Here is a 19,529-nt window from a genome sequence, read left to right on the forward strand (position 1 = left end):
AACCTGATAAACCAGATCAACCATAGTATAGCAATAAATTGATGGCCCATAAATAAATTATTTCTTATGGTAAAACCTGGTAGCGGCCAGACATCTTTGATAATCCAATAAATAGCAACAATTTAACGTCCATAAGCAAATAAATATCAATAAATCTCTTATATTTGTTGACCCACTAAATCAACTTGATTAGGAGCACATACCTATTTTATCAGTTTAAGAAATGACAAAAAATCTGTGCTTTATAACAGAAACACAATCCTATTTTGTCTATTTGTTTTGCATCAAGATTTGTCTTGTATAGTCCTCTTATTGTGTTAAAATATATTTGGCCCCATGACAACGCATGGACACATAATTAGTTAAACTAAGAAAAAATCTCTGTCATTTCCTAAGGCTATCATTTCAAACAGCGCTTCCGTGTACAGTCATTTTGCGCAACCCCACATGATAACGAATGCCTATAATTCTCGAAACAGGCTCTCATCCGCTTTATAGACAAATCACCTAACAAAGTACACGGCTTCACAATTACTTAGCAAGTTCGTTATGTACACACATATCAAACTAACCAATTTAATCCAGTATTCCACTATCCCAGGATATGTTTGTTAACCTCACCCATCTAAAATAGTTTTTCAAGTATTACGTATGCATTGCATATTTTAATATACACGCATCTAGCACCCTACTATTTCCATGCATCGGAAAGTGGCAGGCAAATTAGATCAGTTTTGGAAGCAAATGTACTGAATTATTAGCTGTACGTGGCACATATAGATTTCTCCAATGACCACACACGATTAATATATTGGATTATATGCACCACAATGAGTCGTAATCCACCTAATCTCGCATGTAATCGTGCAACGACTACACCAAATAGAATCATAAGGGATCATGTGGCCGATATATATATCGTTTATGCATGTGTCATCAACGATTGCTAACCTAATCAGTGTACTAATTGTATATACGGTCCACGCCGAGGTCAAAGCTCGAATTGAAGACACGGTCCTGATAGAAAGTTCAGATGCAACATACACTTGCTGCTCGACCTAATTCCTGATTTTCTTAATTATGCCTGGCTGTAGCATATGCGTGTTCAAGGTCAGCCCTGCCGAGTCTTCTGGCTGGTTTTTGGTGTTCATAAGCAGTGGACGTACATACATGCACATTAATTATGTACTCTCAATACAATGACCCGGCAGCTAATCATGTTGGTTTGGTGTATTCGCTATCATATATACATAAATAATCAGGTATGATTATAAGATCGATGTACCTTTGAGGGTCTGAAATAGTGTGAAGGGAGTGGTATTTCTTTTCCTTGGCAAGATCATCATGAAATAACAAGGATAGGCTTTTAAACAAGTGAAGCGTCCCGCCAAAACAAAAGTGAAGCCTAGTACGGCACTGAAGTGAAATGTGTAGCAAAGTCCAAAATTATGAAAATGTACCAAATTCTTTATATATGGTGTACTAGCTACTACATCCGTTCCTAAATATAAGTCTTTTTTAAGATTTCACCATGGACTATATACGGATGTATATAGATATATTTTAAAATGTATATTCACTCATTTTTTATGTAGTTCATATTAAAATCTCTAAAAAGACTTATATTTAAGAATGGAGGGGTACTATTCACAAGAGCCGCAGGAGTTTCAGCACAGTAGTTTGATTTATCCGTAGAAAAGTACCACTACGTGTATTGAAGTTTTCAAGTTGTTTTCTTGTATTAGTTTGGTTTGCTGCTTCCATACGGCGGTGACAGGGAAAGAATAGTCCGCGCACAGCTTAGCACGGATGAAACGACGCGACAAGACGTGGCAACAACCAAATTAAAGGTCATGCTAGCTAGCTACATAGGGCTGAAAGGGACATTCAGTTGGCGACGTGACATGACATGGGAGATATAGCCATGCATGTAGGCGCGTTCGTAGCCAAAAATGGGAAGGCACGGTCGAGATCGTTGGCCGTCGTCCGGGTTACACACAACCCTTTCCTTGTTCCCCGGTCCAAAGCTACGTACGATTAAGTTTCTCCCGGTCCACATGATCAGAGGAACGAGATTGAGGGGCCGGCTTGACACGGTCGTGCATGCATGGCTAGTTTACTGTAAAAAAAAAATTATGCCATGTGTCTGAAAAGGACATGGCCAGTTTACGGTCGGTGCATCTGAGGTGATCAAGTCAAGTTTAGTACATACAGTATCGTACGTGCGTTTAGAATATTTTTTGTTAAGAATAAAATTTGTAAAATAGAATGATGTGGAAACTAGGTATTGCCGAGTCAGTGCATACATGCTTGCATACGGGTGGGCAGGGGAGTACCATGTACATCTTCCATGATGCAGAGGACATCAGGTCCAAATTCCTTCCAATTGATTTCATGTATGTATATAAGGATTTCCTATTTGTAAGTCACCTAAAAACGTTTTGGTGCCAGTCAAATTTCCTAGCCATTGAATTTCAGTCCAACGGCTCTGCTCCATTTTTCACCTCCCGCGAGCCCATCTCCTTCTTCACCCATGCCTCTCCTCCGCCGGCAATGCCGCGGCAAGCCACATTGTTTCTGTCCCGGCACGGCCTACTCCGCGCCATGTAAAATGAAAACCACTCATGAACTCTCCCTTGAACATGTGAACTCCTTCATGTCCTATGCGATCGTAGCCGCGGCGTCCCCAATCAGGTCCTGGTGAGGCCTCACTGGGATGCTCCGGCCAGACATTTCAGCCCTGTCATGGCCTTGCTGCTATGCTCGCCTCCGCGCTGACCTTGTCTCAGCCTTGTTGCCATGCGCCACCCCCTTTTTTCTTCATGAAAAATGACTTCGACAAAACTTTATTTCAGGCAACTCACAAATAGCTCATGATTAATTTTTAACACCCCAACTCGAAGTGATATGCATGTGTGATTTTATACGGATACTGGGTCCAAATCGTTTTATTTGATATTTTGTGTGTGTATGCATAATGTTTGACAGCCCAACTTGAAGTGTCAACATGTGTAATTTTATAGGGGTACACACCGGGTCATTTTCGTTCTAGGTAGATGGTAAGATGTTGGCATTGGTGTGCACCTGCATGCCGGAAATTCGCCGGGGCACGCATCTGCCCAACCTGTGCCAGCTGCCCAATCGCCCTGTGATCTGCAAAGTCGTCGGATCCCGCACGAGGGCACATCAAGTTTAAAATTTTAATTTTTTAAACTTGTGATTTTGTCCGTCATAGTTTTTGAAACATAGGGTTTTGTCGATCGCTCGTACCAAGTTTTATAGTTGAAATTTAAAACTTACGATTTTGTTGGCCACTGGTTCTGGAATTTACGATTCTGTCAGTCGCTCGTACCAAGTTATAAAAGTTGAAACTTAACAAAGATTTCAAAACTCATCAAAATGGTTCTCATTTGAAAGACCTGGTCACCGGAAACTCAAATATGAAACAAAACTTAATTTAGTCGTTTGGTTCAAAAGCCAAGAGAAAAAGAGGATGCGTGCTCTCCAGACCTGCATACCTCCGACCTAGCTGGCCGGCTTTCCAGTTCGCTAGCTGCGGCATTTCGTCTCTCCCTACGTTTCCGTACGTTTTCTAAGAGAAACTGTGGAAAGCTCACATGCTCGAGAGCCCCCGTGCTAGCATCCCTAACCCTATAAATACACCAGGCCCTGCCCTTGTCGACACCAACACACACAAAGCTCAACAGCGCCTCCAGCTCTAGCTCTCTCGCAGCCTCCTACGCCTGCAAGAATCATCTCTCTCGCAGCCTCCTAGCTACGCCTGCAAGAAGCAGCTAGCCAGTGCGCACACATCCCTCGATCACCTCGATCAGCACACACACAGCCAGTTCCATCCAACACCTCGGGTAGACGATGGCCATGGCGCAAGGACAAGCGGCACGGGCCACGAGGGAGACCGTGCCTCCGGTGTCCCGCGTGGCCATCATCGGCGGCGGGATCAGCGGCCTGGCCGCGGCGAAGCAGATGGCGGCCTACGACCCCGTCGTGTTCGAGGCGACGCCGTCCGTCGGCGGGGTGTGGAAGCACTGCGTCTACCGCACCACGCGGCTGCAGACGCCCCGCCCGGACTACGAGTTCTCCGACTACTCCTGGAAAAACCGCGACGACCCTTCGTTCCCGACCCACTCGGAGATCGTCGACTACCTCGAGGGCTACGCCGACGAGTTCGACCTCTGGCGTTACATCTCATTCGGGTCCAAGGTGGTGGACATCAAGTTCCTCAGCGGCGCCCAGGCCGGGTTCACCGAGCTGTGGAGCGGCACCGGCAAGGATCCGCTCCGTGGCAAGCCCATGTGGGAGGTCGGCATCGTCACCGGCGACTCCAACACCGTTCAGGTACCATATATACTTTGACATGCTGGTTTCAAGATAATTTGTATTCAATCGATCTCACACGCACGGTAATCTGCAGTATTACAAGTTCGAGTTCGTGGTGATGTGCACGGGGAAGTACGGCGACGTGCCGCGGATGCCGGTGTTCCCTCCGGGGAAGGGGCCGGAGGTGTTCAAGGGGACGGTGATGCACTCGCTGGACTACTGCAAGCTGAGCGAGGAGGAGACCGTTGAACTGATGCGAGGCAAGAAGGCTGTGGTGGTTGGCTACAAGAAGAGCGCTATTGATCTAGCCAACGAATGTGCCCAGGCAAACCAAGGTGCGTATATATTGATTGGAAGATTTAACATGGTTTGAACTAAAATTCTCCTAAAATATGGACAAAATTCAACATGGAACTATGCATGAAACTAGCAGAAGGCAGATAAGCTATCATAATGTAGAAAAAGAATATGCCAAGCAAGTTCACACAGAGCTTATATATAACAAAACAAAACAGGATAGTAATATGTGTTGTGGAAACGTCCCATCATTCGATGAAGTGGATGTCTGAATAATACATGCCATATTTGGTGACATGTGCCTTAGAGATTTCGGAGAGTCGGATACTCTGGTCCAGAAAAGGTCACTCTTGTCTTGACCCCTCGCACACTTCATCATGCACTATTATAATTCTAGGTAGGTCTCTTGCATTTACAAGTTCAAAGTACACTAGACGCAATCAGTACGCATACCGCCTTGACTTTTACCGCATGAGCAATTTATAAGCATCACTCAATCATATATGTAACAAAGTGTTTGCATGTTTGACCAGTAGTAGCAGATTTGCAACAAAGATTATCTGCCGTTCCAACCGAACTTTCAAAACTAGACTGGTAGCTGGCATGGCGTCCTAACAAACTCACTTGAGTATGCATTTCAGCAGTTTCTCAAAACATAGTATAATCAGTGCTGGTACCGAACAGGTTGACGCTTGACCTGAAATTAGTTTTTTTTATCAAAAGGGGTTTACCCCTGATTTTCATTAAGAAAACAATAATAGTCCACTATACAGCCAAAACGCACTCATTTGCAGAGCGGAGAAACTGACACGCCCAGTTCTCACCAGATAGTAAATGCTCTAGAACCCAAGCTGGAGTAAAGACCTGAAATCTTCTAGATCTAAATAGCTAGCCCTCATTAATATATTTCTCTCAACATGCAAGCATGCCACATCATCAAGCAACATGCATAGCAAAAGACCCATCACAATTCACAACATGCATTCATGCACATGAAAATGTCCACCTCAACATGCAAACATATATTAGATATTTTACAATACATTAATCAAACACAATAAAGCATATGGATTTGCAATTTTAGTTTTCGTAGTATCACTATTTAGGTTCCATAGAAATCACATATCATCGAAATGTATTGCAAATATTCCCGCAACAATGTGCGGGGTATCATCTAGTTAGTATAGTAGGAACAACTGGATGAGTCATGATTCCGTGTAGGAAACAAGAGCTAGATCGAGATGTGTTTGATATGGATCGACCCATTAACCGGCCGCGTTTGCTTGTTTGTTTACAGGCGAGGGAGGGCAGCCGTGCACGATGCTGGTGCGGACCCTGCACTGGGTGGTGCCATCGTACTCCATCTGGGGCTTGCCATTCTCCATGTTCTACTCCACACGCTTGTCTCAGCTCTTCTACGAGCGGCCCAACCAAGGGTTCTTCCGATCCCTCGTCTGCCGCCTCATGAGCCCACTGGTATGTGTGCGTCAGAATTCATCTCACAGCGTGAAACTTGTACATGATACACATGCACGTATATAGGGAAATACTTATGAACGTATTAACATATATATGCACGTGTGCATGCTAGAGACCTTGCATGCATATCACAATCTGAGAGCAACGTGTTGTGTTTTGAATTCTGGTGGTGCAGCGGGCAGGGGTGTCAAAGTTCATCGAGTCGTACCTGTCATGGAAGCTGCCGCTGGGCAAGTACGGTCTGACGCCGGACCACCCCTTCGTCGAGGACTACGCCAGCTGCCAGATGGCCATCCTCCCTGAGGGCTTCTTCGACATGGCGGACCGTGGCCTTGTCTGCTTCAAGAGGACCTCCGCCGGCTGGTGCTTCTCGCAGAACGGCGTGGTCCTCGACGACGGCACCAAGGTGGAGGCGGACCTTGTCTTCCTCGCCACCGGCTTCGAGGGCAAGGACAAGCTCCGTGAGGTCCTGCCAAAGCCCTTCCGCGACCTCGTCGTCGGCAAGTCTTCCATGATGCCGCTCTACCGGTACGTGTACACGTTGCGTTTATCTTTTGCTCCAACATATACAAATCGATCGACGCTGAAGTGCAATTTATTTTGGCAGTGGCACGATCCACCCGCTGATCCCCAACATGGCGTTCGTCGGGTTCGTGGAGAGCGTGTCGAACCTGCACACGTCGGAGCTGCGGTGCCGGTGGCTGTCGGGGCTGCTGGAGGGGCGGTTCGAGCTGCCGAGCGTGAAGGCCATGATGGGGCACGTCGCCGGCGAGGCCGACGCAATGCGCCGCACCACGCGGTTCTATCGCCGCCACTGCATCTCCACCTACAGCATCCACGACAGCGACGGCATGTGCGCCGACCTGGGCTCCGCCACGCTTCGCAAGGCCAACTGGATCGCCGAGCTTTTCGCCCCATACAATAACAAGGACTACAAGGAACAGTAACTCATACGTACGCATAGCACAGTACACACATCGTCCTACGTACGCTACATTTACTTGACCACAACAATACCCACGGCCGAGTCTGTATGTAGCCCCGTATAATACATTCTTTTAGTAAAAAAATTACAAATATACATGATTTCATTGGTGGCTAATAATATCCATCATGAACAAGAATATACTAGTGGTTAGGGCTTGTCATTGCGGTCCTCTTGTGAGCGTTTCTATGCGTTGCCATGTTGGCTCTGTACTTTAGGCTGGCTAGCTTTGGTGCCATGTTGGCTTTGCACATTGGGCTAGCTTGTTTACTATTTGTTTTGACTCGTGTATATGAACATTGGCTTGTGTGCTCCTTTGGAAAAGGTACAACGCCGTTGTCTTCAGAAGGGCCACGCCCTCCCTTGCTTCTACCCTCAAGGCCTCCTGTAACGACGCCGTCCCCTCGCGCGGATGGTTTGCCATGGAGCACTGTGATCACATTGATGTTTGGCTGCGCGCGCTTGTTCCCCATCCCAACCCTATGACGGTTTGCCCGAAAAGCCCATACTGGCATTGATCACCAACAATTGGACTGTATCTGCAGTAGTTGGATCTCTCAAGTAATCCGGGCCAAACACTACTACCATAGCCTTCTAGAATTTGTACATGAAGTATAGGCACGTGGACTCGCTCATTCGGACATACTCATCAATGAGATCACCGGGTACTCCATATGCAAGCATCCGAATAGCTGCAGTGTATTTCTGATAAGAGAAGAAGCCAATCTTTCCCAGGACATCCTTCTTGCACACGAAATAGTTGTCGTATGCGACCACCGTATCCCGGATACGGTTAAACACATGTCTAGCCATCTGGAAGCGGCGCCGGAATAGGTTGTGTTTGAAGAGTGGGTCAGCGGATTCGAAGTAGTCCCGCCTGAGTAGGCAATGCTCCTCTCTCTCTCTCTGTGTGTGTGTGTGTGTGTGTGTGTGTGTGTGTTGCGATTCAACGCCGGAGTATGTCCCAGGATTGAGCCCCTGAACATCAGCCGCTTCCTACTAATGTGGTCATGGACGACCAAAGCAGCAGCCACAATCTCCTCATCATCGGATGAAAAATCATCCGAATTGCAAATGAAATTGTGGAAAAAGTACTCGTCGCCGGAGTTCATTTGTACCTTGCAGGCAAACCGCCGAACACCTTGCGGGAATGGTGGAAGAAGCCGCCCCGTGAAGAGCCTTGCACCTTTCCGATACCAGGTAACATGACTATCGGCGTGGAGGCGAACGTGGTGGTGTCCGATAAGCGAGGTATACGTGCAAGGCGGTGCTGCCAGTGGCAGAGGCGAGGGGGTGGCGTCGATGGTGGAGTGCTGCGACGGCGGCGAAAACTGTCCCCCAACGCTAGAGTATGGGGCATTCGAGTGGTGGCATGTTGCTGGGGGGCGTATCTAGGTGCTGCAGGCAGGCCTGGGCACCGGAACTAGGCGGCGGTGGCGAGGAGGGGCGGCTGAGTGTGGTGGCAGTCAATGGGAGAAAGGGGGAAATGACAAATGTTCCAGCGACCATCGGGCCAGGGGAAAGATAAGGGCTGGCCCAAATTTGGGCTTGAAATGGATCATGCGTGGCCAAAAACCGAATGTTGGTCCGTTTGCGTCGGCGTGTTGGGTCGATTTTTGTGCCAGTTTCGACCCAAATGGACACGCATAGACAATTTGGGTTGGCGCGTTAGAGTTGCTCTTAGCATTGCACAAGCCCAGGACAGTGTGTGTGTCATGCATGTCAACATCGACAACAGCAGTGCAGGCATGTAGTTGCCATGCTGCTTGTCTCAGCAGCACGCCCGGGTCCGTGGGATGGCACAAACATGTCTAGCCGTGCCTAGCTATCTACCCCTTTCCCTCTATTTTCGTTAGTGTTGAAATAGAAGTATAGAAGAAAAGATTGCAGCAAGCCGAGAGCGGCCAGAATCACTTGTCTCCTCCATTTTTGGCAAAAGTTTTGCCTCATCGACTAATTAAGAAGAAGAGAATTTCCTAGTTAATTTAAGGAAAACCGGGCGAAAACCTACACAAATAGAGTATGGACTAATTGCTCATATGGTAAGAAACCCCACAACCGCACAATCGGCCCTTACCAAACTCGCGGAACACACAACCCTGACATTGCTACTACGCCAAGTGAATCCCGACAAGAACATCACGACACAAGACATCATGCACCTCCCAATCCAAGAGGACATGCAGAGAGAACGAAGATCATCCATCAAGCAACCAGAGACGCCTTGCCTATGACGCCACTCTTGCCTTTGCCCACCTTCTTTTGTTTACCCCTTATTGGCGTCCCCGTCAAGAGACAAGCAATCGACTTGCCCAAACCAGGTCTAACAACCTCCACGCTAGCGAGCAAGTCATAAAGTTCCTTCACGAAGAGAGCATCTGGATTTGGAGTAGGTGCCAACACACTTGGCTCAATGGCCATGCCACTCACAAGCATCACCTGCTCGATGGTCATAGATGAGGGAAGGGCGGCAACATCTGAAACTTTGCGCTCAATGGCTGACGCCTGTCGCCCAATGGACTTAGGTAAGCGAGAGATCGCACCGTCCAAATCACTACTCTCTTCGGCATCAACAATATTGCTCGACAGGGGTGATGTTGGTGGCAAAGCCATAGCCGAGATCTCGGGAGGGTCTACCTGTAGTTGCTCGACGCACAAAGGCAGAACCGGGCCCCCACACAACTCCCGAAGCTCGGGCATGATCCGTAGCACCAGAGTCACAACCACATCACTGTCAAGTCCCTCAGAGGCTAGTGGCGGTGAGCTAGCCCTAGCATGAGGGGATAAACGACCATGAAGCTCATCTCCCTTCTCAACGTCGAAGCTGCCATTGGGCACAACCAAAGGGCACAACACATGAGTAGTCTGCAACACAGGCAGCGTCAGGAAGAGCCCGCCCAGTGCAGCCTCAGCTCCCTCCATGAAGCTCTCCATCTGCAACATCCAACCTTTCATAGAGTCAACGACATCACGCAGAGGCTAGACCGTTTTCTCAAGCTGAAAGCAAGCCATACCAAGGAGCTCATGTTGGGAAATGTTGCATGGAAAACAAAAAAATTCTATGCACACGCAATGATCTATCCATGGAGATGCATAGCAACGAGGGGGGGAGTGTGTCTACGTACTCTCATAGACCGTAAGCGGAAGCGTTTCACAACGCGATTGATGTAGTCGAACTTCTTCGTGCTTCAACCGATCAAGTAACGAACGCACGACACCTCCGCGTTCTGCACACGTTCAGCTCAGTGACGTTCCTCGCCTTCTTGATCCAGCAAGACATCGAGGTAGTAGATGAGTTCTTTCAGCACGACGGCATGATGACGGTGATGGTGAAGTGATCTCTGCAGGGCTTCTCCTAAGCACTATGAAAAAATAACCGGGGGTGTAAACGATGGAGGGGGCACCGCACACGGCTAACAATTGATCGAGTGTGTGCTAGGTGCCCCCTCCCACATATATATAGGTGGGAAGGGAAGGGAGAGGCCAGGGCGCGCCCCAGGGCTGGCCGCCGGCCGCCTAGGGGCCTTGCCTTGCCCTGCTGACACGTCTCCAACGTATCTATAATTTATGAAGTATTCATGCTGTTATATTATCATTCTTGGATGTTTTACAATCATCTTATAGCAACTTTATATCAATTTTTGGGACTAACCTATTGACCCAGTGCCCAGTGCCAGTTGTCGTTTTTTGCTTGTTATTTACATCATAGGAAATCAATATCAAACGGAGTCCAAACACTGTGAAACTTTTTGTGGATTTTTTATGGACCAGAAGACTCCCGATGGGCCAGAGCAGCACTTGGTGGGTGCCCCGAGGGGGGCACAACCCACCAGGGCGCGCCTGGGGGCCCAAGCGCGCCCGAGTGGGTTGTGAAGGAAATATGCCCTAGAGGCTATAATAAAGTTGTTATTTATGTTTCGTTATATAATGATAAATGTTTATTATTCATGCTAGAATTGTATTAACCGGAAACTTAGTACATGTGTGAATACATAGACAAACAGAATGTCACTAGTATGCCTCTACTAGACTAGCTCATTGAATCAATGATGGTTATGTTTCCTAACCATAGACATGAGTTGTCATTTGATTACCGGGATCACATTATTAGAGAATGATGTGATTGACTTGACCCATTCGTTAGCTTAGCACGATGATCGTTTAGTTTGTTGCTATTGCTTTCTCCATAACATTATACATGTTCCTAAGACTATGAGATCATGCAACTCCCGAATACCGGAGGAACACTTAGTGTGCTATCAAACGTCACAACGTAACTGGGTGACTATAAAGATGCTCTACAGGTGTCTCCGATGGTGTTTATTGAGTTGGCATAGATCAAGAGTAGGATTTGTCACTCCGAGTATCGGAGAGGTATCTCTGGGCCGTCTCAGTAATGCACATCACTATAAGCCTTGCAAGCAATGTGACTAATGAGTTAGTTATGGGATGATGCATTACGGAACAAGTAAAGAGACTTGCCGGTAACGAGATTGAACTAGGTATTGAGATACCGACGATCGAATCTCGGGCAAGTAACATACCGATGACAAAGGGAACAACGTATATTGTTATGCGGTTTGACCGATAAAGATCTTTGTAGAATATGTGGGAGACAATATGAACATCCAGGTTCCACTATTGGTTATTGACCAGAGGCGTGTCTCGGTCATGTCTACATAGTTGTCGAACCCGTAGGGTCCGCACGCTTAACGTTCGGTGACGATCGGTATTATGAGTTTGTGTGTTTTGATGTATCGAAGATAGTTCGGAGTCCCGTATGTGATCACAGACATGACGAGGAGTCTCGAAATGGTTGAGACATAAAGATTGATATATTGGACGCCTATATTCGGACACTAGAAGTGTTCCGGGTGATTTCGGAGAAAACCGGAATGTCGGAGGGTTACCGGACCCCCCGGGGAACTAATGGGCCACATGGGCCTTAGTGGAGAGAGAGTGGGCCGGCCAAGGCAGGGCCGCTCGCCCCTCCCCCTCTAGTCCGAATTGTACTAGGGAAGGGGGGCGGCGCCCCCCTTTCCTTCTCCCTTCTCCTCTCCTTCCTTTCCCCTTCCTCCTCCTAGTTGGACTAGGAAAGGGGGAGTCCTACTCCTACTAGGAGGACTCCTCCCGTCCTTGGCGTGCCCCAAGGGCCGGCCGGCCTCCCCCCTTGCTCCTTTATATACGGGGGCAGGGGACACCCTAGAACATACAATTTGATTATTGATCCCTTAGCCGTGTGCGGTGCCCCCCTCCACCATAATCCACCTCGGTCATATCGTCGTAGTGCTTAGGTGAAGCCATGCGCCGGTAGCTTCATCATCATCGTCATCAGCCGTCGTGCTGACGAAACTCTCCCTCGACACTCAGCTGGATCAAGAGTTCTTGGGACGTCACCGAGCCGAACGTGTGCAGATCGCGGAGGTGCCGTACTTTCGGTACTAGGATCAGGCGGATCGTGAAGACGTACGACTACATCAACCGCGTTGTCATAACGCTGTTGGGGAACGTAGTAATTTCAAAAAAGTTCCTACGCACACGCAAGATCATGGTGATGCATAGCAACGAGAGAGGAGAGTATCGTCCACGTACCCTTGTAGACCGAAAGCGGAAGCATTATGACAACGCGGTTGATGTAGTCGTACGTCTTCACAATCGACCGATCCTCAGTAACGAACGTACGGCACCTCCGTGTTTAGCACACGTTCAGCTCAGTGATGTCCCACGAACTCACGATCCAGTAGAGCTTCGGGGAAGAGCTTCGTTAGCACGACGGCGTGATGACGGTGTTGATGAAGTTATCGACGTAGGGCTTCGCCTAAACACCGCTACGATATGGCCTAGGTGGATTATGGTGGAGGGGGGAACCACACACGGCTAAGAGAGATCAATGATCAACTTGTGTGTCTTGGGGTGCCCCTGCCCCCGTATATAAAGGACCAAGGGGGAGGCCGGCCGGCCCTTGCAGGGCGCGCAAGGAGGAGGAGTCCTCCACCTAGTAGGAGTAGGACTCCCCTTTCCTACTCCTACTAGGAGGGGGAAAGGAAGGAGGAGAGGGAGAAGGAAGGAGAGGAAGGAAAGGAGGAAAGGGGGTCCGCCCCCTAGTCCAATTCGGTTTGGGCTAGGGGGCCACGCGCCCTGCCTTGTACTGCCTCCTCTCTTCCACCACTTGGCCCATGAGGCCCAATACTTCTTCCCCCGTATTCCCGTAACTCCCTAGTACTCCGAAAAATACCCGAATCACTCGGAACCTTTTCGATGTCCGAATATAGTCGTCCAATATATCGATATTTACGTCTCGACCATTTCAAGACTCCTCATTATGTCCCCGATCTCATCCGGGACTCCGAACTCATAATACCGATCGTCACAGAACTTTAAGCGTGCGGACCCTACGGGTTCGAGAACTATGTAGACATGACCGAGACACGTCTCCGGTCAATAACCAATAGAGGAACCTGGATGCTCATATTGGTTCCTACATATTCTATGATGATCTTTACCGGTGAAACCGCATAACAACATACGTTGTTCCCTTTGTCATCGGTATGTTACTTGCCCGAGATTCGATCGTCGGTATCTCAATACCTAGTTCAATCTCGTTATCGAAAAGTCTCTTTACTCATTCCATAATACATCATCTCGCAACTAACTCATTAGTTACAATGCTTGCAAGGCTTATAGTGATGTGCATTATCGAGAGGGCCCAGAGATACCTCTCCGACAATCGGAGTGACAAATCCTAATCTTGATCTATGCTAACTCAACAAGTACCATCGGAGACACCTGTAGACCACCTTTATAATCACCCAGTTACGTTGTGACGTTTGGTAGCACACAAAGTGTTCCTCCGGTATTCGGGAGTTGCATAATCTCATAGTCATAGGAACATGTATAAGTCATTAAGAAAGCAATAGCAATATACTAAACGATCATATGCTAAGCTAACGGAATGGGTCAAGTCAATCACATAATTCTCTAATGATGTGATCCCGTTAATCAAATGACAACTCATGTCTATGGCTAGGAAACTTAACCATCTTTGATTCAATGAGCTAGTCAAGTAGAGGCATATTAGTGACACTCTGTTTGTCTATGTATTCACACATGTACTAAGTTTCTGGTTAATACAATTCTAGCATGAATAATAAACATTTATCATGATATAAGGAAATAAATAATAACTTTATTATTGCCTCTAGGGCATATTTCCTTCAGTCTCCCACTTGCACTAGAGTCAGTAATCTAGTTCACATCTCCATGTGACTAATACCCAAAGGGTTTACTAGAGTCAACAATCTAGTTCACATCACTATGTGATTAATGCCCAAAGAGTGATCATGTTTTGCTTGTGAGAGAAGTTTAGTCTACGGGTCTGCAACATTCAGATCTGTATGTATTTCACAAATTTCTATGTCTACAATGCTCTGCACGGATCTACTCTAGCTAATGTCTCCCACTTTAAACATGTATCCAGATCGAGACTTAGAGTCATCTAGATCGATGTAAAAAGCTTGCATCGACGTAACCCTTTACGACGAACTCTTTTATCACCTCCATAACCGAGAAATATTTCCTTAGTCCTCTAAGGATAATTTTGACCGCTGTCCAGTGATCTACTCGTAGATCACTATTGTACTCCCTTGCCAGAATCATGCTAAGGTATACAATAGGACTGGTAAAAAGCATAGCATACTTTATAGAACCTATGACCGAGGCATAGGGAATGACTTTTCATTCTCTTTCTATTTTCTACTGTGGACAGGTTTTGAGTTTTTAATCAACTTCACACCTTGCAACACAGGCAAGAACTCCTTCTTTGACCGTTCCATTTTGAACTAGTTCAAAATCTTGTCAAGGTATGTACTCATTGAAAAAACTTATCAAGCGTCTTGATCTATATCTATAGATCTTGATGCTCAATGTGTAAGCAGCTTTATCGAGGTCTTTCTTTGAAAAACTCTTTTCAAACACTCCTTTATGCTTTCCAGAAAATTTTACATTATTTCCGATCAACAATATGTCATTCACATATACTTATCAGAAATGCTGTAGTGCTCCCACTCACTTTCTTGTAAATACAGACTTCACCGCAAGTCTGTAAAAAACCATATGCTTTGATCACTTTATTAAAGAAAATATTCCAAATCTGAGATGCTTGCACCAGTCCATAGATGGATCGCTGGAGCTTGCTCACTTTGTTAGCACCATTAGGATCGACAAAACCTTATGGTTGCATCATATACAACTCTTGTTTAAGAAATCCATTAAGGAATGCAGTTTTGACATCCATTTGCCAGATTTCATAAAATGCGGCAACTGCTAACATGATTCAGACAGACTTTTAAGCATCAATACGAGTGAGAAACTCTCATCATAGTCAACACCTTGAACTTGTCGAAAACATTTTTGTGACAATTCGAGCTTTGTAGATAGTAACACTACTATCAGTGTCCGTCTTCCTCTTGAAGATCCATTTATTTTCAATGACTCACCGATCATCGGGCAAGTCAATCAAAGTCCATACTTTGTTCTCATACATGGATCCCATCTCAGATTTCATGGCCTCGAGCCATTTTGCGGAATCTGGGCTCATCATCGCTTCCTCATAGTTCGTAGGTTCGTCATGGTCTAGTAACATGACTTCCAGAACAAGATTACCGTACCACTCTGGTGCGGACCGTACTCTGGTTGACCTACGAGGTTCGGTAGTAACTTGATCTGAAGTTTCATGATCATCATCATTAGCTTCCTCACTAATTGGTGTAGGAATCACTGGAACTGATTTATGTGATGAACTACTTTCCAATTCAGGAGAAGGTACAATTACCTCATCAAGTTCTACTTTCCTCCCACTCACTTCTTTTGAGAGAAACTCCTTCTCTAGAAAGGATCCATTCTTAGCAACAAAATATCTTGCCTTTGGATCTGTGATAGAAGGTGTACCCAACAATTTCTTTTGGGTATCCTATGAAGATGCACTACTCCGATTTGGGTTCGAACTTATCAGTTTGAAACTTTTTCACATAAGCATCGCAACCTCAAACATTAAGAAATGACAGCTTTGGTTTCTTGCCAAACCATAGTTCATACAGTGTCATCTCAACGGATTTAGATGGTGCCCTATTTAACGTGAATGCAACTGTCTCTAATGCATAACCCCAAAATGATAGTGGTAAATCGGTAAGAGACATCATAGATCGACCATATCTAGTAAAGTGCGATTACGATGTTCGGACACACCATTATGCTATGGTGTTCCAGGTGGCATGAGTTTGTGAAACTATTTCACATTGTTTTAATTGAAGACCAAACTCGTAACTCAAATATTTGTCTCCGTGACCAGATCGTAGAAACTTTATTTTCTTGTTACGATGATTTTCCACTTCACTCTGAAATTCTTTGAAATTTTCAAATGTTTCAGACTTATATTTCATCAAGTAGATATACCCATCTCTGCTCAAATCATCTGTGAAGGTCAGAAAATAATGATACCCACCACGAGCCTCAACACTCATCGGACCACATACATCAGTATGTATTATTTCCAATAAGTCAGTTGCTCGCTCCATTGTTTCGGAGAACAGAGTCTTAGTCATGTTGCCCATGAGGCATGGTTCACAAGCATCAAGTGATTCCAAAAGTCCACCAGCATTGAGTTTCTTCATGCGCTTTACACAAATATGACCTAAACGGCTGTGCCACAAATAAGTTGCACTATCATTATTAACTTTGCATCTTTTGGCTTCAATATTATGAATATGTGTATCACTACGATGGAGATTCAATAAACCATTTATATTGAGTGTATGACCATAGAAGGTTTTATTCATGTAAATAGAACAACAATTATTCTTTAACTTAAATGAATAAACGTATTGCAATAAACATGATCCAATCATATTCATGCTCAACGCAAACACCAAACACCATTTATTTTAGGTTCAACACTAATCCCGAAGGTAAAGGGAGTGTGTGATGGTGATCTTATCAACCTTGGAATCACTTCCAACACACATCATCACCTCGCCCTTAACTAGTCTCTGTTTATTTTGCAACTCCTGTTTGGAGTTACTACTCTTAGCAACTGAACCAGTATCAAATACCGAGGGGTTTCTATAAACACTAGTAAAGTACACATCAATAACATGTATATCCAATATACCTTTGTTCAGTATGCCATCCTTCTTATCTGCCAAGTATCTAGGGCAGTTCCACTTCCAGTGACCATTTCCTTTGTAGTAGAAGCACTCTGTTTCAGGCTTGGGTCTAGCTTTGGGCTTCTTCATGGGAGTGGAAACTTGCTTGCCATTATTTTTGAAGTTCCCTTTCTTTCCCTTGCCCTTTTACTTGAAACTAGTGGTCTTGTCAACAATGAACACTTGATGCTTTTCTTGATTTCTACCTTCGCTGATTTCAACATTGCAAAGAGCTTGGGAATTACTTTCGTCATCCCTTGCATATTATAGTTCATCACGAAGTTCCAGTAACTTGGTGATAGTGACTAGAGAACTTTTTCAATTACTATATTATCTGGAATATTAACTCCCACTTGATTAAAGCAATTGTAGTACCCAGACAATCTGAACACATGCTCACTAGTTGAGCTATTCTCCTCCATCTTGTAGGCAAAGTACTGTCAGAGGTCTCCTACCTCTCGACATGGGCATGAGTATGAAATACCAATTTCAACTCTTGGAGCATCTCATATGCTCCATGTCGTTCAAAACATTTTTGAAGTCCCGGTTCTAAGCCGTAAAGCATGGTGCACTAAACTATTAAGTAGTCATCATATCGAGCTTTGTCAAACGTTCATAACGTCTGCATTTGCTCCTGCAATAGTTCTGTCACCTAGTGGTGCATCAAGGACATAATACTTCTGTGCAACATCGAGGATAATTCTCAAATCACGGATCCAATCCGCATCATTGCTACTATCATCTTTAAACTTCTCTTTTCTAGGAACATATCATAAATAAAGCGGGGAAGCTATACGCGAGCAATTGATCTACAACATAGATATGCAAATACTATCAGGACTAAGTTCATGATAATTTTAAGTTCAATTAATCATATTACTTAAGAACTCCCACTTAGATAGACATCCCTCTAGTCATCTAAATGATCACGTGATCCATATCAACTAAACCATGTCTGATCATCACGTGAGATGGAGTAGTTTTCATTGGTGAACATCACTATGTTGATCATATCTACTATATGATTCATGCTCGACCTTTCGGTCTCAGTGTTTCGAGGCCATATCTGCATATGCTAGGCTCGTCAAGTTTAACCCGAGTATTCTGCATGTGCAAAACTGGCTTGCACCCGTTGTATGTGAACGTAGAGCTTATCACACTCGATCGTTACGTGGTGTCTCAGCACGAAGAGCTGTCGCAACGGTGCATACTCAGGGAGAACACTTGTACCTTGAAATTTAGTGAGAGATCATCTTATAATGCTACCGCCGAACTAAGCAAAATAAGATGCATAAAGGATAAACATCACATGCAATCAAAATATGTGACATGATATGGCCATGATTATCTTGCGCCTTTGATCTCCATCTCCAAAGTACTGTCATGATCTCTATCGTCACCGACAAGACACCATGATCTCCATCATCTTGATCTCTATCAACGTGTCATCATATGGTCGTCTCGCCAACTATTGCTCTTGCAACTATTGCTATTGCATAGCGATAAAGTAAAGCAATTATTTGGCGCTTGCATCTTATGCAATAAAGAGACAACCATAAGGCTTCTGTCAGTTGCCGATAACTTCAACAAAACATGATCATCTCATACAACAATTTATATCTCATCACGTCTTGACCATATCACATCACAACATGCCCTGCAAAAACAAGTTAGACGTCCTCTACTTTGTTGTTGCAAGTTTTACGTGGCTGCTACGGGCTGAGCAAGAACCGTTCTTACCTACGCATCAAAAAACCACAACGTAGAATAGTGATTTCCTTTTGATCTTCAGAAAGAACCCTGTTCATTGAAACCGATTCAACTAAAGTTGGAGAAACAGACACCCATGAGCCACCTGTGTGCGAAGCACGGCGGTAGAACCAGTCTCGCGTAAGCGTACGCGTAATGTCGGTCTAGGCCGCTTCATCCAACAATACTGCCGAATCAAGAATCAACTAGCAATGGCAAGCAATATGTATATACCCACGCCCACAACACCTTTGTATTCTACTCGTGCATATAACATCTACGCATAAACCTGGCTCGGATGCCACTGTTGGGGAACGTAGTAATTTCAAAAAAAATCCTACACACACGCATGATCATGGTGATGCATAGCAACGAGAGAGAGGAGAGTATCGTCCACGTACCCTCGTAGACCGAAAGCATAAGCATTATGACAACGCGGTTGTAACATCCCAAATTTTCAATTTGGAATATTATACATTAGA

General features: G+C 45.4%; 1 protein-coding gene across 1 annotated transcript; it reads left to right on the plus strand.

The window, feature by feature from the left end:
• The first annotated feature begins 3,665 nt into the window (after positions 1 to 3,665).
• On the plus strand, positions 3,666 to 7,443 carry LOC125554223 (putative flavin-containing monooxygenase 1). The gene is made up of 5 exons (XM_048717806.2): positions 3,666 to 4,356; positions 4,433 to 4,673; positions 5,933 to 6,111; positions 6,290 to 6,642; positions 6,722 to 7,443. Exons 1-5 carry the CDS (start codon positions 3,874 to 3,876, stop codon positions 7,059 to 7,061), a joined length of 1,596 nt encoding a protein of 531 aa, XP_048573763.2. The 5' UTR covers positions 3,666 to 3,873; the 3' UTR covers positions 7,062 to 7,443.
• The last annotated feature ends 12,086 nt before the right edge of the window (positions 7,444 to 19,529 follow it).

This window comes from Triticum urartu, chromosome 4A (genome assembly GCF_056163025.1).
Source record: "Triticum urartu cultivar PI428250 chromosome 4A, HENAU_Tu73, whole genome shotgun sequence".
Taxonomy (NCBI): domain Eukaryota; kingdom Viridiplantae; phylum Streptophyta; class Magnoliopsida; order Poales; family Poaceae; genus Triticum; species Triticum urartu.